Here is a 19,959-nt window from a genome sequence, read left to right as displayed (position 1 = left end):
ATAATTATACCTATTGAATATCTTGGTTAAAATATAATATATAATACATAATATATAATACATAATATCAAACATACAAAATAAATTAAAATAAAATTAATTAAAATTAAAATATATAATAGATTGGTGAGGAGGCCTCCCGCCATCTCTGCTGATCAAAGAGGCTGCGGACAAACGCTGTGGCCTCTTCAGAGACTACCGGCGCCGTCCATGGTATAGTGGCTGTGCTTGGTACTGCAGCCCGGGCCCATTCAATAGTGCAGCAGCTGTGTAAACAGAACTATATTGGTTTCTATTCACTGACAGCAAGTAGAAATGTTTTTAAGAAGCAACTTTCCTTTGAAAGCGATTCAACCTTATTACTATAGGACGCCATGAAGTACGATACACGGAATAGTCGCGATCGCTGAGTTACCGTCATTTTAAGTTTTTTTTCCCACTCTGGCATCAAACTGTGCCTAAGTAATAATGGCACTTAACACCGTAGCTGTGGGCACACAGGCAGGCAATGTATACCGCTGCGTACTAATTCCCATCAGATGGGAGGCGCTGGCACAGAGGAAACGCCCCCCCCCCCTCCCCCCCCCCCCCCCCCCCCCAATATCGAAGGGCAGAGAAGTTGCACTGCAGGATGGCACAAGATCGCCGCCATTCAACCCTCCCCCTCAAAGTGAACTGTGCCCATAGGTTCCACAAAAACATGATCCATGACTAGTGTTGAGCGAAATTGTGTTTTAAGTTTGGCGTCTAACGTTCGGGTTATGGATTCCACCACCACGGACCAAGTTACGGTCCGTGGTAGCGGAATCCATAACGCGATTTTTCGATAACCCGAACTTTAGACGCCGAACTTAAAACACAAGTTCGCTCAACACTATCCATGACCCAAGTCCTAAAAACGAAGTCACTTGAAATCTCCGTGAAGTGACAAAGGGCGTTCACACGCTGCAGGTCTCTAACCCTATGGAGATCCCCTTTAAATACATCAGCGGGGTGTCCGGTTTTACACCCTTTTGGGTTATAAATTGAGGGAGACGCCCCCCATATTACCCCGATGCCCCATCATACCCAACGTAACTAATACCCAGAGGGGGTTACATGTCCAAACGCACAGGGCAAGTTTTGCGCGGTCACATGACTTCGCCTCCACACATTTCGCAGATCCCTATGGTGGGCAGCGTGCCAGGTGTGGGGGGCCCTCACCAGGTGTCCTGACACACTGTAACAAACTGCAAAGTGACTGACACGGGGAGGGGGGGGGGGGTGCTGTCATGACAGGGGCATGCTGGGAGTTGTAGTCCTCCAGCCCATGCCTCTATGCACTGACATCAGTGAGAGAGTCATGTGCGGGGCCCCATGTGTGTCCGGCTGATGTAATCCGTCCTTCCTTCCTCTCCTCCCTCCATTGCTGGGTACCTGATACTCCATCCTGAGAGCCAGGGCGGCTTGGGCACTCAGACTTCGGCACTGAGGTGGGACGCCGTGATATGGCAGCAGCCGGAGCACCGCGTGCAATGCCCGGTACCGTGGAGCCATGCTGGGGGCGCCAGACACACCCCCTGACCCCGCGTTAACCCAGAGAAAAGCGCAAGAAGAGCCGCCATGTTGAGTGTGGCAGCAGGAGGCGTCAGGCGTGGGGTGACGTCATCAGGCACCGCCCCCCAGCCTTTGGCGCGCAGTCCCAGATACTTACCTCTAGTTATGTTGGATGCTGGGACTGGGGAACGTGTGTGACAGGAATAACTGTCATTTACAGCAAAGTGACGACATTTTCTGTAGTAATTAATTGTACAGGGCATTCCTATTACCTGTATACATAACTGACAACATTAAAATAACATTTTGGTACAGGTAGAAGAGGTGATATTACCTCAGAATATGTACCCACCCAATACAATTGAGACCCCCCCCCTCCCTGTCTGTTCCTTAAAGGGGTTGTCCAAAATCGGAAATATATGGATGCGTTCTTCCCCAAACAGCCCCACTCCTCTCCGCAGTTCTTCCCCCAACAGCGCCACTCCTCTCTGCAGGTGGTGTGCGGTATTGCAGCTCGTCCCACAAGGTGCAATACCTGACTGAATCATCTGTATGGGGTCGTCCCGATTCCCTCCCCCACCATGTCAAATGTTGGGGAGATAAGGATTGTCCTGTTGGGATTTCAACTTTCCGATCCCTTGAGGACTTTGGCAGTGGTATACTTCTCATTGAAATCACATAAATACTCAGCCGAACCGTGCATGTGTGTGTGAGTGAGTAGTGGGGGGGGGGGGGAGATAGCTGTCAGCTGCACGAATGAATGGTCCAGGTCCCACCTCCTATCTAAACAATGGGACCCCTCCATGAACGGAGAGCCTCTCCATTAAGAGTGGGCTTCGGAAGTCCCATAGCAGAGAATGGAGAAAGCCTTGCATATCGGGGCGTGTTCTCCATTAATGAGGGGCCCAATGACATCTACGGCATATCCTATTGATGGGACAACCTCTTGAAGTACAAGTTTCTCCTGGTTATACATTCAATATACAGGGTGGAGTCGGCCACTATTATTACTGTTTGAAGTCGGCCACTATTATTACTGGCCGACTTCAAAATGGCCGCCATGGTCACCACCCATCTTGAAAAGTTTCCCCCCTCACATATACTAATGTGCCACAAACAGGAAGTTAATATCACCAACCATTCCCATTTTATTAAGGTGTATCCATATAAATGGCCCACCCTGTAGAATGAGGAGACGGCACATTGGCCCTCACAGAAGATTTGAGCAAAGATGCCACACTAATTTGTGTATTACCATCTATTATGGGGGGCTTTCTAAATAACGAGGGCACTATGCGGGGCTTTACTTTTACAGGAGCCACTCCAGGGACCATTTTACTACTGGGGTCACTATGGAGGGGCAATATTACTAATGGGGGCACTATAGGGACAATATTATTATTGGGGGCACTATATAATGCATCATTATTATTACTGGAGGCACTATAGGGGCATCATTATTATTACTGGGGATACTACAGGGGCATCATTATTAATACTAGGAGCACTGTAGGGGCATCATTATTATTACCGGGGGCACTATAGGGGCATCATTATTATTACTGGCGATACTATAGGGGCATCATTATTAATACTAGGAGCACTGTAGGGGCATCATTATTATTACTGGGGGCACTATAGGGGCATCATTATTATTACTGGGAGCACTATAGGGTGCATTATTACTACAGGGCACTATAAGGGTGCACAATTATCTTTACATAGTACTAGTATTTTCAGAGGGACTATCTATATGCACTGTTATTCCTGCAGTGGGTACACATCGGGCACAGTATAGGGGGTGGCAGCAGAATGAGACTGTTGGGGCACAAGGATGATGGAAAAATCTTAAACTTAGAAAGGCAATTCTACACACCAAGCCAGCCAATAAAATGTATGCTTACAGGTAATCCGACAAACCCCCCCCCCCATCGCATTTTTTTTGTTTGCTTTTTTAACTTGGGTGCTCTTCCCGTAATACCATCACCACAGAACATATACATGTGTGTTTCTGACAACTGTCTCATTAGTTAGGCTAGGTTGACATTGGTGTCAGAGGCTCTATCACAGATTCCGGCAAACACCATGACAGAGACCCAACAGACCCCTTTATAGTCACTAGGGTCCATAGGGGGCTATTGTGTAATGGATCTGGCACTGTCGTTATTTTCGATATTCTGTTCTTATGACGGAACACAAAATCGGAAGTAACTAGCGGCGGACTGAACCTCGCCTTGGATTTTGTGGGAAAGTGATTTATTTGCACAACCCTACAAATTCTGCCAAGGACACGAGGCGCGTAAGCAGAGAGCAAACACGTGAGTTAATCTTTGACTCTCACCTACTGAATAAGATAAGAAATGTATATGTAAATATTGCACTTTTGATGCATTTACGCACCGCGCGGATTCACCGCGGCTGCCGTTCCGATGATTTCCGGATCCTGGCTGGTTCTCCATTTCCTGGTCTAAGATTAAAGGACATCTGTCAGCAGTTTTGTACCTATAAGGGTCCATTCACACATCCGTAGTGCATTGCAGATCCGCAATACACCCGGCCGGCACCCCCATAGAAATGCCTATTCTTGGCCGCAATTGCGGACAAGAATAGGACATGTTCTAACTTTTTCCGAAGCCGCGGACCGGAAGATCGGCGGCGCGCTCCGGAAATGCGGATGCGGAGAGCACATCATAGAGAACTTTGAATCAATGCATTTCTATGAGGAGTGTTTAGCGTGAATGTCAGCGTTGCATGTGTGCAACACTGGACTAGGAAGCACCTCTAGTGGCCGTCTAGAGGTGTTCCTTGGCAGTAATGCAAACAGTGATGGCCAGTTCGCAGTGTTCACCAGCGAACACATGCGGGCTGCCATCTTGACTCACAAGTCCGGCGATGCACAGGTAAGCCCTTACCTGTGCCGGGAGCCGGTCTGAAACAAATGCGGTCACCGGGAGCAGGCAGTTCCGAGAACAGCCCGATGAAGGCCCCCGGCGGCTGTTCTCGGAACTGCCTGCTCCCGGTGACCGCATTTGATTTCAGACCGACTCCTGGCACAGGCACATTAAAGGGCTTACCTGTGCATCGCCGGACTTGTGAGTCAAGATGGCAGCCTGCATGTGTTCACTGCGAACTGGCCATCACTGAATGTAAATACTGCCTTTTTTTCTGAAAAGGCAGTGTTTACATTAAAAAGCTTGCGACTTCCGGTTCGGCGCCAGCATGGTCGGCCACTCCTGCTAGAGCTCCGCTAATCACCTGCTCCCTGCCTGACTAGCAGTGACTTTGGGCTAGTGCTGGGTTTATACTATCCTTGGACCGTTCCTACCATTTATGGACCATTTTATTAAACGATCAGGGAGCAGAATGAGACAAAAATCCCAGCAGAAGACGGCAAAGCAGTCAGCACCTACCTCCAAGATGGAGGATCCCGCGCAATCAGCTATACCTGAAAGCTCTGCATCAATCCCTGCAGAGGAACTATCGAACGATAGCATGGAGGAGATAAAAGTGGACTATTAACAGCTAGCATTAGAAGTAGCTGCTAGAATCCTACCCGACTTGCAGGCCAGACAGGTGCTGGTAGTGAGAGACTCCATTATTAGGGGTACAGATAGGGCGATCTGTCACAAAAACCGGGATCGCCGAACAGTGTGCTGTCTTCCTGGCGCTCGAGTTCGACACATCGCGGATCGGGTTGACAGATTACTGGGAGGGGCTGGAGAAGATCCAGCGGTCATGGTCCATATCGGAACCAATGACAAAGTTAGAGGTAGGTGGAGAGTCCTTAAAAATGATTTCAGGGATTTAGGTCAAAATCTTAGGGCAAGGACCTCAAAGGTAGTATTTTCCGAAATACTGCCTGTACCAGGAGCCACACAAGAAAGGCAGCGGGAGATTAGGGAGGTTAACAAGTGGCTCTAGAACGGGTGTAGGAAGGAGGGGTTTGGGTTCCTGGAGAACTGGGCCGACTTATATGTCACCTACAGGCTCTATCGTAGGGACGGGCTGCACCTCAATGGGGAAGGGGCAGCTGTGCTGGGGAGAAGATGGCTAGAAGGTTGGAGGAGTGTTTAAACTGGGGACTGGGGGGGGGGGGGGGTAATTACATTATAGGAGGGGAAGATAGAGACCAGGGGCGAGGTAATGGGACTGGGGGAGGAATGGAAGGAGGGACTAGAACAGTTCAGAAGGAAAGGCGTAGGGTAGAAAATATACATAAACCTCTTAATTGTATATATACTAATGCCAGAAGCCTGACTAATAAAACTGGTGATGTGTGAGGAGGACTATGATATAGTGGGAATAACTGAGACATGGCTGGATGATGGCTATGACAGTGGGAATAACTGAGACATGGCTGGATGATGGCTATGACAGTGGGAATAACTGAGACATGGCTGGATGATGGCTATGACAGTGGGAATAACTGAGACATGGCTGGATGATAACTATTACAGTGGGAATAACTGAGACCTGGCTGGATGATAACTATGACAGTGGGAATAACTGAGACATGGCTGGATGATAGCTATGACAGTGGGAATAACTGAGACACGGCTGGATGATGGCTATGACAGCACTTGGGAATAACTGAGACATGGCTGGATGATAACTATGACAGTGGGAATAACTGAGACATGGCTGGATGATAACTATGACAGTGGGAATAACTGAGACATGGCTGGATGATGGCTATGACTGGGCAGTTAATGTACAGGGTTACAGTCTGTTTAGAAAGGATCGCCAAAACCGGAGAGGGGGGGGGGATTCTGCCTTTATGTAAAGTCCTGTCTAAAGCCCACACTCCGTGAAGATATAAGTGAGGGACATGAACATGTGGAGTCACTGTGGGTAGAAATACATGGAGCTAAAACAATAATAAATTACTAATAGGAGTTTACTATAAACCACCTAATATACCGGAGTCCACAGAAAATCTACTACTAAACGAGATAGACGAGGCGGCAAATCATAATGAGGTGGTTATTATGGGGGACTTCAACTACCCAGATATAGACTGGGAAACTGAAAGCTGTATATCTCATAAAGGAAACAGATTCTTGGCAATAACCAAAGACAATTACCTTTCCCAACTGGTTCAGGACCCGACTAGAGGGACGGCCATACTGGACTTAGTATTAACCAATACACCTGACAGAACAACAGATGTGCAGGTTGGGGGACACCTGGGAAATAGTGACCATAAAGTAATAACCTTCTAATTATCATTCAAAAGAGGGTTTTTCTTCAGGGAGAAACAAAAACACCAAACTTCAAAAAAGCTAAATTTAGCCAACTAACTGGGGCAAAGTCCTCAAAAATAAAAATACAGCCACAAAATGGGATATCTTTAAAAGCATCCTAAAAGCTCATTGTGAGAGGTACATACCGTATGGGAATAAAAGTATAAATCTGAAGGTGTCGGCCCTTTAAAGAGTAATGAGGGGGGAGTCGCAGAGAGCGACGAGGAGAAAGCAAAGCTGTTAAATATTTTTTTCTCCAATGTATTCACTGAGGAAAATAAACTGCTAGATGACATGCAGAATGCAAAAATAAATTCCCTATTAAAAGTGTCCTGTCTGACCCAGGAAGAAGTACATCAGCGACTTAAAAAGATTGAAATAGACAAATCGCCAGGACCAGATGCCATACACCCCCGTATCCTAAGGGAATTAAGTAATGTCATAGCCAGACCCTTATTTCTGATATTTGCGGACTCTATACTGACAGGGAATGTCCCACAGGATTGGCGCTTAGCAAATGTGGTGCCAATATTCAAAAAGGGTCCAAAAACAGAGCCTGGAAACTATAGGCCGGTAAGTTTAACATCTGTTGTGGGTAAACTGTTTGAAGGTTTTCTGAGAGATGCTATCTTAGAGCATCTCAACGGAAATAAGCAAATAACGCCATATCAGCATGGCTTCGTGAGGGATCGGTCATGTCAAACTAATTTAATCAGTTTCTATGAGGAGGTAAGTTCTAGACTTGACAGCTGCGAATCAATGGATGTCGTATATCTGGGCTTCTCCAAAGCATTTGACACTGTACCACATAAAAGGTTAGTATATAAAATGAGAATGCTCGGACTGGGAGAAAACGTCTGTATGTGGGAAAGTAACTGGCTGAGGGATAGAAAACAGAGGGTGGTTATTAACGGTACACACTCAGATTGGGTCACTGTCACTAGTGGGGTACCTCAGGGGTCAGTATTGGGCCCTATTCTCTTCAATATATTTATTAATGATCTTGTAGAAGGCTTGCACAGTAAAATATCAATTTTCGCAGATGAACTAAACTGCGTAAAGTAATTTACACTGCAGAGGACAGTATACTGTATATATACTACAGAGGACAGTATACTGTATATATACTACAGAGGACAGTATACTGTATATATACTACAGAGGACAGTATACTGTATATATACACTACAGAGGACAGTATACTGTATATATACTACAGAGGACAGTATACTGTATATATACACTACAGAGGACAGTATATTGTATATATACTACAGAGGACAGTATACTGTATATACACTACAGAGGACAGTATACTGTATATACACTACAGAGGACAGTATACTGTATATATACACTACAGAGGACAGTATACTGTATATATACACTACAGAGGACAGTATATATACTACAGAGGACAGTATACTGCTACAGAGGGATCTGGATAGACTGGAGACTTGGGCAGATAAGTGGCAGATGAGGTTTAACACTGACAAATGTAAAGTTATGCACATGGGAAGGAATAATGCAAGTCACCCGTACATACTAAATGGTAAAACACTCGGTAACACTGACATGGAAAAGGACCTAGGAATTTTAATAAACAGCAAACTAAGCTGCAAAAACCAGTGTCAGGCAGCTGCTGCCAAGGCCAATAAGATAATGGGTTGCATCAGAAGGGGCATAGATGCCCGTGATGAGAACATAGCCCTACCACTTTACAAATCACTGGTCAGACCACACATGGAGGACTGTGTACAGTTCTGGGCTCCTGTGAACAAGGCAGACATAGAAGAGCTGGAGAGGGTCCAGAGGAGGGCAACTAAAGTAATAACTGGAATGGGGCAACTACAGTACCCTGAAAGATTATCAAAATTAGGGTTATTCACTTTAGAAAAAAGACGACTGAGAGGAGATCTAATAACTATGTATAAATATATCAGGGGTCAGTACAGAGATCTCTCCCATCATCTATTTATCCCCAGGACTGTGACGAGGGGACATCCTCTGCGTCTGGAGGACAGAAGGTTTGTACACAAACATAGAAGAGGATTCTTTCCGGTAAGAGCAGTGAGACTATGGAGCTCTCTGCCTGAGGAGGTGGTGATGGGGAGTACAATAAAGGAATTCAAGAAGGGCCTGGATGTATTTCTGGAGTGTAATAATATTACCGGCTATGGCTACTAGAGAGGGGTCGCTGATCCAGGGAGTTATTCTGATGCCTGATTGGAGTCGGGAAGGAATTTTTTATTCCCCTAAAGTGGGGAAAATTGGCTTCTACCTCACAGGTTTTTTTTCCCTTCCTCTGGATCAACTTGCAGGATAACAGGCCGAACTGGATGGACAAATGTCTTTTTTTCGGCCTTATGTACTATGTTACTATGTTACTCTCGTCTACTGTGGCGGCATCCCTCTCCAACTTACACCAAGAGTTGGCTGATCATCATCGCCGCATAAGCGAGATGGAGGAAAAAGTGAGCACCCTAGAGGAAGAGGGCACAGAGCTACGCAGCACTATCAAGGCGCTCATTTGTGAAAATCGCCGCATTAGCGATAAATTGTATGACCTCGAGAACCGTTCCCGACGGAACAATTTACGGTCCGTCGGCTTACCCGAGTCCCTGTCACCACAGGATCTCCTAGCTATATGCGAACAAAATATCCCGAATGCGCTAAATCTCCCTTGTTTCTGCAAAGTGGAAAGGGCGCACAGGATTGGCCCCCCTGCAGCAGGGCTACACCGGGCCTCACAAGACGAGCAGAGGCACCTGTACTTACATACTATGAAGTTAGGGTACAAGTTCTTTACGTGCTACTTAAGTTCGTTATAGTGCGAAGGGTTAAGTTAACCAATAGCACACCCCGTACACTGTTGTTCCACACAGGACCTACCACCGAGTATCCCGTTGCATATATGTAATGCCCCGGATACCTGGTGCTAGATCTGTCTCTTAGATGACTCTTAATGAATTAATGTTAAATGTTTGGATTTTCTTAGTTCTTAACTACCATTGCATACTTACCTATGTGCTACCATATCATGTGAGAGGTATGAAGATGTATAACCGGAGGTGGGCATATGTAATAGAGCGTAGGGAGCGACATGCATGTTTTATGATGTTACAATGGCAGACATAAGGTTAATGTCTTGGAATGTCAGGGGCCTTGGGAGTGTTAGGAAACGCACCATGGTGTTCTCAGTGATCGGTCAGTTTAACCCTCTTGTGCCTACAAGAGACCCATCTTGGGTCCAATGGTCTCGCCATTCATGCTACTCTGGCTAGGGGAGTTTCTCTTATGGTGCATAAATCCCTAAAATGGGAGGTGGAGAAACTACAGATAGACAATGCGGGAAGGTATATTTTTGTGGCAGCATATATTAATTGCATACTATATGTTATATTGGGGATCTATGTCCCTCCTCCTTCCTCCCTCCAAGTAATACATCAGGCGATATGTTTCGCGGCCACTTTTCCCTCAGCACGGATTATATGTATGGGGGATTTTAACATGACCCTACACCCTCTACTGGACAGGTTTCATGGTGAGGAGCAGCCACGAGGGGGTGCTCAATCGGAATCACCATTGTCCAAATTGATGACGGAGGTGGGATGGGTGGACTTATGGCGCCTTAAGCACCCTGACGATCGGGCTTACTCATGTCAGTCAGCTAGTCAGAACTCCTTATCCCGCATTGACTATGTATTTGGTGGTTCCACTGTGTGCTCACTCCCTTATCAAGTGGAGTATGGAGCTAGAGGGGTGTCGGACCACAACCCTATCCTACTGTCTCTATTGATGAATGGGTATGGGGCGCTCCGTGAGGGTGCACCCTTTTTGGCTTATAGTGTTCCCTCCTTCGGACCGTATCCCGGACCAACTGTCTGTGTTTTTGTCCGACCACGCTTCTTATAATGATAGGTCAATGGTGTGGGAGACGCTGAAGGCATACTTGAGAGGGTGCTCTCCTTCATCAAACGTAACTCTGCTAAACAAGAAAAAGACCTGGCTGAGGAATGTGCTGAGATGGAGAGGCTGTATGTTGCAGACCCAACGCCCCAGAATAGGGAGAAATGGTTAGAAATCGGTAGACGATACCTTACTTTATTACAGGAAAAGGCCCAGCGCATAATGTTTTTTACTAAGCAATCTTATTTTGAACTCGGCAACCAGTCTAGTAAGTTTCTGGCGCATATAGTTCACCAGAATCAGGCATCTCCTGCTATCTTGGAGGTATGTCTTTACCCGACATGCATCTGTACTACATGGCAAGCTAACTGAGATATTTGAAATCCTGGTTACTTCCTAGGATCCAGATGCCAAACTCAGAGGCCCATTTGGCTTTCTACCTAAATATCCAATACCTTCGGCCGGTGTTAGAAAACCCCCAATTATTTCCACGTCTATTGTTACCCATTCATAGAGTGGCCATCCAAGTATGGACGGCAGCGAAGAAATTATGTGAGTACTCGGACGTAATGGAGGGGCTCCCACTATGGGATAACCCTCTTTTTCCTGATTTATTGTCATTTCATGATGCCCCTTTTTAGAGAAGTCACAATATTTGTCACATAGAGGATATCTATCGAAGAAAAGTAGTCATGTCTTTTACTGATCTCCAGACTAGACTCCAACTACCTCATAATGCATTTTATCTCTACCTACAGCTCAGGCATGCTCTCAACACTCAATTCCCGGGAGGTCCTTCTATATCTAAATTTCCCCTAATAGGAGTCCTGAAGTCACAGGGCCCTAAGGGGCTCATCTGTTTCATATACACTCATCTGATAAATACCCGAATTAATTCTACTCAATTGCCTGTGATGCATAAATGGCAAAATCTGATCCCTGACTTAACAGAGGATGATATATCCGAGGTCTTGGAATCAGCTATGTATGTTTCCCCCGGCAATAAATAATAGACTCATACAGGTGTGCATTGTTCATCGGAGCTAACCCGAGTTAGGTTAAATAAAATGGGGAGATTGAATGACACTAGATGCCATAGATGTGCCGAGGAGAACGCCGATTTTTGGCATCTCATATGGGCTTGCCCTTACATTAAGACATTCTGGTCGGAAGTCACCAACTTCCTTTCTGGACTGATCCATATACCGGTCCACATGGACCCTAAGTTGTGTCTACTAAACGTACTAGACGATGAGATATATACCCACTATACTAAAACCTTCCTTCGGGAAACACTATTTTTGGCAAGAAAAGCGATAGTTCTAAGATGGATGGGGGATCGTGCTACCTCAATTTCTCAATGGAAAGGTTTAATCAACACAATTATCCCGTACGAAAATATTGTTTATAAGCATAGGAAGTGTGAACCTAAGTTTGAAAAAGTTTGGGGAGCCTGGTGTTCTTCTCCAAATACATTGCATTCTATGGGCCAGATTTATCATTAGCTCAGGTCAGAATAATGGAGTGAAAAAGTCCCCAAAAAAGTCCCAAACGCTAAAACTGCACACAAATTTGCGACTTTTTTTCTGCTCTGCACTATGCTCGCCAGTTTTCTGAAAGTCGGCGTGTTTTCTTATGTAAATGAATCTCTAGACAGATTTACTATTGGGACTATTTAAAAAGTCGCAATTTCACTCCAGTGAGGACCATGCTTATCTTTATGAGACTTTTTAATAGAACATGCGACTTTTTCATAAAAACATCCGACTTTTTCGTAAAGATGTGCAACTTTTGTAAAGCTGCTTACTGACGGATAAACTGCTACCGTCAAACCACATTTATTACAGTCTTAAAGGGCCAATCATAAATCTGACTTGGCTAAAACTGACTTTAGCCATATGTGAAAGTGGAGTGAGCTGTCAGAGTCATGATAAATCTGGCCCTATGTCTTTTATACAAACCCAATTACCTTCAGGTTCATAGATCATTAGGTTTGGGCAACAACCTTTATTATATACTTGTCCAGTAATTTGGCTTCTCGTCTATATTCTGAAGTAAATGTGCTGATGCATCTGTAAACCTGCTGCTTATGTATACAATTGAATGTCACTATATCCTGGCTTATTGGTGCAATCAGTCAGGACAATAGTCGGATTGAATGTCATTTACATATTTTTTTTTATTGACATGTACTGATCACCAATGTACAACGGTAACATTTTCCGTCTGTTACTTACATGACAATCTCAATGTCTGTTATATCTACTTTACTTGTTCAATAAAACGAGTAAAAAATAAATAAATCAGACATCATACAGTACACGACAATCTCGTTCTAACAAAGCTAGAACCAGCCCTGTACCTCACATGGATCCAGAGATCTTCCCATTCTCTGCTTTTATTGTTCCTAATTCTTTTCAGCCTGGCGGCTCAATGGGGCGTGTCCTTTCTGCTGCAGCTCTCTTCCTGTAACTGCCCCAGCTTCTAACAGAACATATGGCTGGTGGCAGTTGGAGATTTTCAACTGAGCATGTGCGGCGACCAGCTCAGTGAGACGGACAAAAAATAAGGAAAAGAACAAACAGCAGGTGGCGCTATACAGATACATTTTATTGAATAACTCACTGGCTATATTAAATTTTTAATTACATGCAACTACAAAAGTATTCAGATCCAGGTGCTGGTTTGAAAAATGTAGAATATGTTTTGTGACACAACCCCTTTAAATAGTATAGGACTCAAAACCCCTTTAAATAGTATAGGACTCAAAGATCAAAGCCATTGCGCCGTGTTCATGTCTCATCGCCTTATTGTGTAAAGCTTTTATACTAATCTATTTTTTCATTGAAAGATTTATTTATTTTTGTTAAAAATTGGTTTCTACTTCATGGAATTTTTTTGCCTTCCTTTGGATCAACTTAGAGGATAACTGGTTGAACTGGATGGATGGATGTGTTTTTTTCAGCCTTATTAATATATGGGGGTAATACTGATCTTCCTACAGTGGTCTGTTAGTAACAGTTTGGTGGTAATATTCAGTCACTATTTAGTTGTATTACTAGTCATGGTGCGGCATTATCTGGATTGGGGGCCACTCAGGTGACGGGTACTGACCCCCTATCTATGCCCCGCAGTCATGTCACTGATTATGACACTCAGACTCTCTAGCCGATGACATCACAGATAGTGTTTCTAAGGAAACAAGAAGCGTTATCGTGCCAGGATTCTAATGATGACATCACAAAGGGTGGCTTAGTATGAGAGCGGCCATCTTGAATGTACTTTATTAACCTACCCTTAATGGAGTATTGCCTGGGGGATCATTTATTTTGAGACTTGTACTAGTTTTCCGGCTATAATAACAGTCACAAACTTTAGCACATGCTGATTTTATGGATGAATTTGTAACTTTAAATATTACACTTTTAAATATTGGTAACTTGCCCCTTCAGGATCCAGCTCTGAGCTTACTTAATATACCCTTAGGATACCCATAGAAAATAGGTGCTGAGTACGATTTGTGCAATTTGATAATTAAGAGAAATAAAACACAATTTTGAAAAACATTTAAAAAAAACACTATGTTTATTTATAAAAGGTTTTAAATGAATTTTCTGCAGCTCTGGCTCCGTCTTCAGGATTGGCTGGATTCAGGTCCGCTAACTTGTAGAGAGGAGGTCGGGGGTCGCACCTCTGGCAGATTTTCAGGGACAGAATATTGTCACCAGAGGTTCCTGATGTTATTTTGTAGTCGGATCCTAGAAGAGAAAATACCTAAATAAAAAAACTGTTTACAAAAACACAAGGAAAAGACGGAGGGAAGCGGCTAAACTTACCGGACCTGGTGGTGCTCTGCTCATCTTCATTGGAATTTCAGATGGTTTGGATGGTAAAACCATCTATAGATGGTAAGTGGGCCCCAAGGGGTAGATGGTAAGTGGGCCCAAAGAGGTAGATGGTAAATTGCCCCAAGGGGTAGATGGTAAGTGGGCCCCAAGCTGCAGATGATAAATGGCCCCAAGCCGCAGATGGTAAATGGCCCCAGGCGGCAGATGGTAAGTGGGGCCAAGCAGCAGATGTTATATGGTGGCCAAGGGGCAGATGGTATACTAAGGGCCTATCGGCAGATGTTACAGCCGGCGGCAGATGTTACAGGATGGCCGCTTTCTCTTCCGGGTACTTTTGGCCCTGATGTTAGTGGTGTTCCCCGGAAGGTCCTCCATCTCCACATCGTCCGGATACTGGCGAGGGCCGACATCCATTTTGTCATCATCGCCGTGATCGGACTTCATGTCGACGTCATCGGCATACTGGCGAGGGCCGACATCCATTTTGTCATCATCGCCGTGATCGGACTTCATGTCGACGTCATCGGCATACTGGCGAGGGCCGACATCCATTTTCTCTACAGCAGTCATCACAGGAAAAGTCTTCGGCATCAACCTCCTCTTCTTCCCCATGGTGAGAGCCAGCTAGAGATACTGACACTGCTGTCAGGGCGTGACCCCAATTTATAGGATTAGACCACACCCCCTGATTATTATGTCATAAGTAAATGAGTCATGACCCATTATGACATCACAAGTAAAATGGTCATGCCAGAGGAGGGGGGGCCAGGGGGACAAGCATCTATTGATGACATCACAAGAAGATCCTTAGCATGAGAGCGGCCATATTGGATGTACTGGACTCACATTTTTAATATCACATCATGTACATACATGTTCTTGCCTGAAATTTTCTTCATGTTTGTTCATTCTCTTCACATAGATTTTGGGATGAGGGGTGGGATATATGACCCCAGGGGATTTTGGTCCCTATAGAAGCCAATCACATCGCAGCTTTCATTTCGTATTTGGCTTTTTGAAAATAAAAGCTGCGCTGTGATTAGACGCTATGGGCAACAAAGACAGTTTTACTGTTAATCTGACCCGATGTGTTAGATGATGGGAGTGATATAATGTGTAAGAGATGGTGGGAGTGATGAATTATGTATAAGATGATGGGAGATATGCATTGTGTGTGACATGATAGGAATAAAACATTGGTTGTACGATGATGGGGGTGATAAACTGTGTATGGGAGGATGGGAGTGATACATTGTGTGTGAAATGATTGGAGTGCTTACAGATATTTATCTATAATGTAATATTTTCACAATAAAAAAAATATTTTAAAGATATTTCTGATACTTTACAGTGGATTATTGTGTAATATACAGGACTATACATGGGGTGCAGTGTAATATACAGGACTATACATGGGGTGCAGTGTAATATACAGGACTATACATGGGGTACAGTACAATATACAGGACTATTCATGGGGTGCAGTATAATATACAGGACTATATATGGGGTGCAGTGTAATATACAGGACTATACATGGGGTACAGTGTAATATACAGGACTATACATGGGGTGCAGTATAATATACAGGACTATACATGGGGTCAGTGTAATATACAGGACTATACATGAGGGGCAGTATAATATACAGGACTATACATGGGGTGCAGTGTAATATACAGGACTATACATGGGGTGCAGTGTAATATACAGGACTATACATGGGGTGCATTATAATATACAGGACTATACATAAAGGTGCAGTGTAATATACAGGACTATACATGGGGTGCAGTATAATATACAGGACTATACATGGGGTGCAGTATAATATACAGGACTATACATGGGGTGCAGTATAATATACAGGACTATACATGGGGTGCAGTATAATATACAGGACTATACATGGGGTGCAGTGTAATATACAGACTATACATGGGGTGCAGTGTAATATACAGGACTATACATGGGGTGCAGTATAATATACAGGACTATACATGGGGTGCAGTGTAATATACAGGACTATACATGGGGTGCAGTGTAATATGCAGACTATACATGGGGTGCAGTGTAATATACAGGACTATACATGGGGTGCAGTGTAATATACAGACTATACATGAGGTGCAGTGTAATATACAGGACTATACATGGGGTGCAGTATAATATACAGGACTATACATGGGGTACAGTATAATATACAGACTATACATGGGGTGCAGTGTAATATACAGGACTATACATGGGGTGCAGTGTAATATACAGGACTATACATGGGGTGCAGTGTAATATACAGGACTATACATGGGGTGCAGTGTAATATACAGGACTATACATGGGGTGCAGTGTAATATACAGGACTATACATGAGGTGCAGTATAATATACAGGACTATACATGGGGTGCAGTGTAATATACAGACTATACATGGGGTGCAGTGTAATATACAGGACTATACATGGGGTGCAGTGTAATATACAGGACTATACATGGGGTGCAGTGTAATATACAGGACTATACATGAGGTGCAGTATAATATACAGGACTATACATGGGGTGCAGTGTAATATACAGACTATACATGGGGTGCAGTGTAATATACAGGACTATACATGGGGTACAGTATAATATACAGGACTATACATGGGGTGTAGTGTAATATACAGGACTATACATGGGGTGTAGTGTAATATACAGGACTATACATGGGGTGCAGTGTAATATACAGGACTATACATGGGGTGCAGTATAATATACAGGACTATACATGGGGTGCAGTATAATATACAGGACTATACATGGGGTGTAGTGTAATATACAGGACTGTACATGGGGGCAGTATAATATACAGGACTGTACATGGGGTGCAGTATAATATACAGGACTATACATGGGGTGCAGTATAATATACAGGACTGTACATGGGGTGCAGTATAATATACATGACTATACATGGGGTGCAGTGTAATATACAGGACTATACATGGGGTGCAGTGTAATATACAGGACTATACATGGGGTGCAGTATAATATACAGGACTATACATGGGGTGCAGTATAATATACAGGACTATACATGGGGTGTAGTGTAATATACAGGACTATACATGGGGTGTAGTGTAATATACAGACTATACATGGGGTGCAGTATAATATACAGGACTATACATGGGGTGCAGTATAATATACAGGACTATACATGGGGTGTAGTGTAATATACAGGACTGTACATGGGGGCAGTATAATATACAGGACTGTACATGGGGTGCAGTATAATATACAGACTATACATGGGGTACAGTATAATATACAGGACTGTACATGGGGTGCAGTATAATATACAGACTATACATGGGGTACAGTATAATATACAGGACTATACATAGGGTGCAGTATAATATACAGGAAAAAACATGGGATGCAGTATAATATACAGGACTATACATGGGGTACAGTATAATATACAGGACTATACATGGGGTACAGTATAATATACAGGACTATACATGGGGTGCAGTATAATATACAGGACTATACATGGGGTGTAGTGTAATATACAGGACTGTACATGGGGGCAGTATAATATACAGGACTGTACATGGGGGCAGTATAATATACAGGACTGTACATGGGGTGCAGTGTAATATACAGGACTATACATGGGGTGCAGTATAATATACAGGACTATACATGGGGTGTAGTGTAATATACAGGACTGTACATGGGGCAGTATAATATACAGGACTGTACATGGGGTGCAGTATAATATACAGGACTATACATGGGGTGCAGTATAATATACAGGACTGTACATGGGGTGCAGTATAATATACAGGACTATACATGGGGTGCAGTATAATATACAGGACTATACATGGGGTGCAGTATAATATACAGGACTATACATGGGGTGTAGTGTAATATACAGGACTATACATGGGGTGTAGTGTAATATACAGGACTATACATGGGGTGTAGTGTAATATACAGACTATACATGGGGTGCAGTGTAATATACAGGACTATACATGGGGTGCAGTGTAATATACAGACTATACATGGGGTACAGTATAATATACAGGACTATACATGGGGTGTAGTGTAATATACAGACTATACATGGGGTACAGTATAATATACAGACTATACATGGGGTACAGTATAATATACAGGACTGTACATGGGGTGCAGTGTAATATACAGACTATACATGGGGTACAGTATAATATACAGGACTATACATGTGGTGCAGTGTAATATACAGGACTATACATGGGGTACAGTGTAATATACAGACTATACATGGGTACAGTATAATATACAGGACTATACATGGGGTGTAGTGTAATATACAGGACTATACATGGGGTGCAGTGTAATATACAGGACTATACATGGGGTGCAGTATAATATACAGGACTATACATGGGGTGCAGTATAATATACAGGACTATACATGGGGTGTAGTGTAATATACAGGACTGTACATGGGGTACAGTATAATATACAGACTATACATGGGGTACAGTATAATATACAGGACTGTACATGGGGTGCAGTGTAATATACAGACTATACATGGGGTACAGTATAATATACAGGACTATACATGGGGTGTAGTGTGATATACAGGACTATACATGGGGTGTAGTGTAATATACAGGACTATACATGGGGTGCAGTGTAATATACAGGACTATACATGGGGTGCAGTATAATATACAGGACTATACATGGGGTGCAGTATAATATACAGGACTATACATGGGGTGTAGTGTAATATACAGGACTGTACATGGGGGCAGTATAATATACAGGACTGTACATGGGGTGCAGTATAATATACAGGACTGTACATGGGGTGCAGTATAATATACAGGACTATACATGGGGTGCAGTATAATATACAGGACTATACATGGGGTGTAGTGTAATATACAGGACTATACATGGGGTGCAGTATAATATACAGGACTATACATGGGGTGTAGTGTAATATACAGGACTATACATGGGGTGTAGTGTAATATACAGACTATACATGGGGTGCAGTATAATATACAGGACTATACATGGGGTGCAGTATAATATACAGGACTATACATGGGGTGTAGTGTAATATACAGGACTGTACATGGGGGCAGTATAATATACAGGACTGTACATGGGGTGCAGTATAATATACAGACTATACATGGGGTACAGTATAATATACAGGACTATACATGGGGTGCAGTATAATATACAGGACTGTACATGGGGGCAGTATAATATACAGGACTGTACATGGGGGCAGTATAATATACAGGACTATACATGGGGTGCAGTATAATATACAGGACATTACATGGGGTGCAGTGTAATATACAGGACTATACATGGGGTGCAGTATAATATACAGGACTGTACATGGGGTGCAG

At 43.6% G+C, this 19,959-nt stretch overlaps 1 protein-coding gene across 2 annotated transcripts in view; it reads right to left on the bottom strand.

Moving 5' to 3' along the window:
- The window catches only part of FPGS (folylpolyglutamate synthase), an 88,449-nt gene that overhangs the window by 28,347 nt on the left and 40,143 nt on the right, over positions 1 to 19,959 (bottom strand). Inside the window, exon 1 of one of the 2 annotated variants that reach the window (XM_040404963.1) lies at positions 1,417 to 1,536. The exons of the other annotated variant lie outside the window; for it this stretch is intronic. Coding sequence (XP_040260897.1) covers positions 1,417 to 1,536 — 120 coding nt within the window. Of the gene's footprint in view, positions 1 to 1,416; positions 1,537 to 19,959 lie in introns of those variants that run through there. 2 annotated transcript variants of the gene reach the window in all.

This window comes from Bufo bufo, chromosome 8, assembly GCF_905171765.1.
Source record: "Bufo bufo chromosome 8, aBufBuf1.1, whole genome shotgun sequence".
NCBI lineage: Eukaryota > Metazoa > Chordata > Amphibia > Anura > Bufonidae > Bufo > Bufo bufo.
The sequence above is the reverse complement of the archived record's forward strand: the minus strand, read 5'-3'. Positions and strand labels throughout refer to the sequence as shown.